Source organism: Tarenaya hassleriana, unplaced genomic scaffold (genome assembly GCF_000463585.1).
Source record: "Tarenaya hassleriana unplaced genomic scaffold, ASM46358v1 Cleome1287, whole genome shotgun sequence".
Classification (NCBI taxonomy): domain Eukaryota; kingdom Viridiplantae; phylum Streptophyta; class Magnoliopsida; order Brassicales; family Cleomaceae; genus Tarenaya; species Tarenaya hassleriana.
The window spans coordinates 1-488 of NW_010963354.1; the positions used below are offsets into that span (position 1 = coordinate 1).

The 488-nt window shown below is 50.6% G+C and overlaps 1 protein-coding gene across 1 annotated transcript in view; it reads left to right on the forward strand.

Moving 5' to 3' along the window:
- The first annotated feature begins 28 nt into the window (after positions 1-28).
- LOC104807149 (disease resistance RPP13-like protein 4) overlaps positions 29-488 on the forward strand; it is a 2,543-nt gene continuing 2,083 nt past the window's right edge. The window contains exon 1 of the mRNA XM_019201799.1: positions 29-421. Coding sequence (XP_019057344.1) covers positions 29-421 — 393 coding nt within the window. The remainder of the gene's footprint in view (positions 422-488) is intronic.

The window sequence follows — 488 nt, forward strand, 5'->3', positions numbered from 1 at the left end:
TCGCTGTGTTGACTGGAGAGAGATTTCCATGGCTTCTTCCCAGCCGCAGCCGGGTAGCCATGAAAACCATATAATCAGTCAGATCCTTGACGTCCTCAAAAAGCTGCAAGAGTTGCAGAATCCAATCAACAGATCGAACCCTCCGGATTCAACTTCAGCCGGAAATTGGTCGCTAGTAACATCGGCGAGCGTTGGTAATCCTCCGAGCGGTGGCAGTGGAGCCGACAACCTCGTTGGGAACACACAGTTGGGGAGAACACAAAGTACACCTCTTCCTCAGAGAAAGGAGGTCAGCCTTGACGAGTTGATTCGTAAGATACAGAGTCATGTCAATCAACTGAAGCGCGATGGGATTAAGCTGGAAGACCTTCAGCATCACGTGGAGAAGGAGCTGAGGAGACATCTTACAAACCTTACTCAGGTTCTGGAGGAACTCAACTCAACCCGCCGCCACAATGTCAAGGATGACCTCAAGGACATCAGCAGGA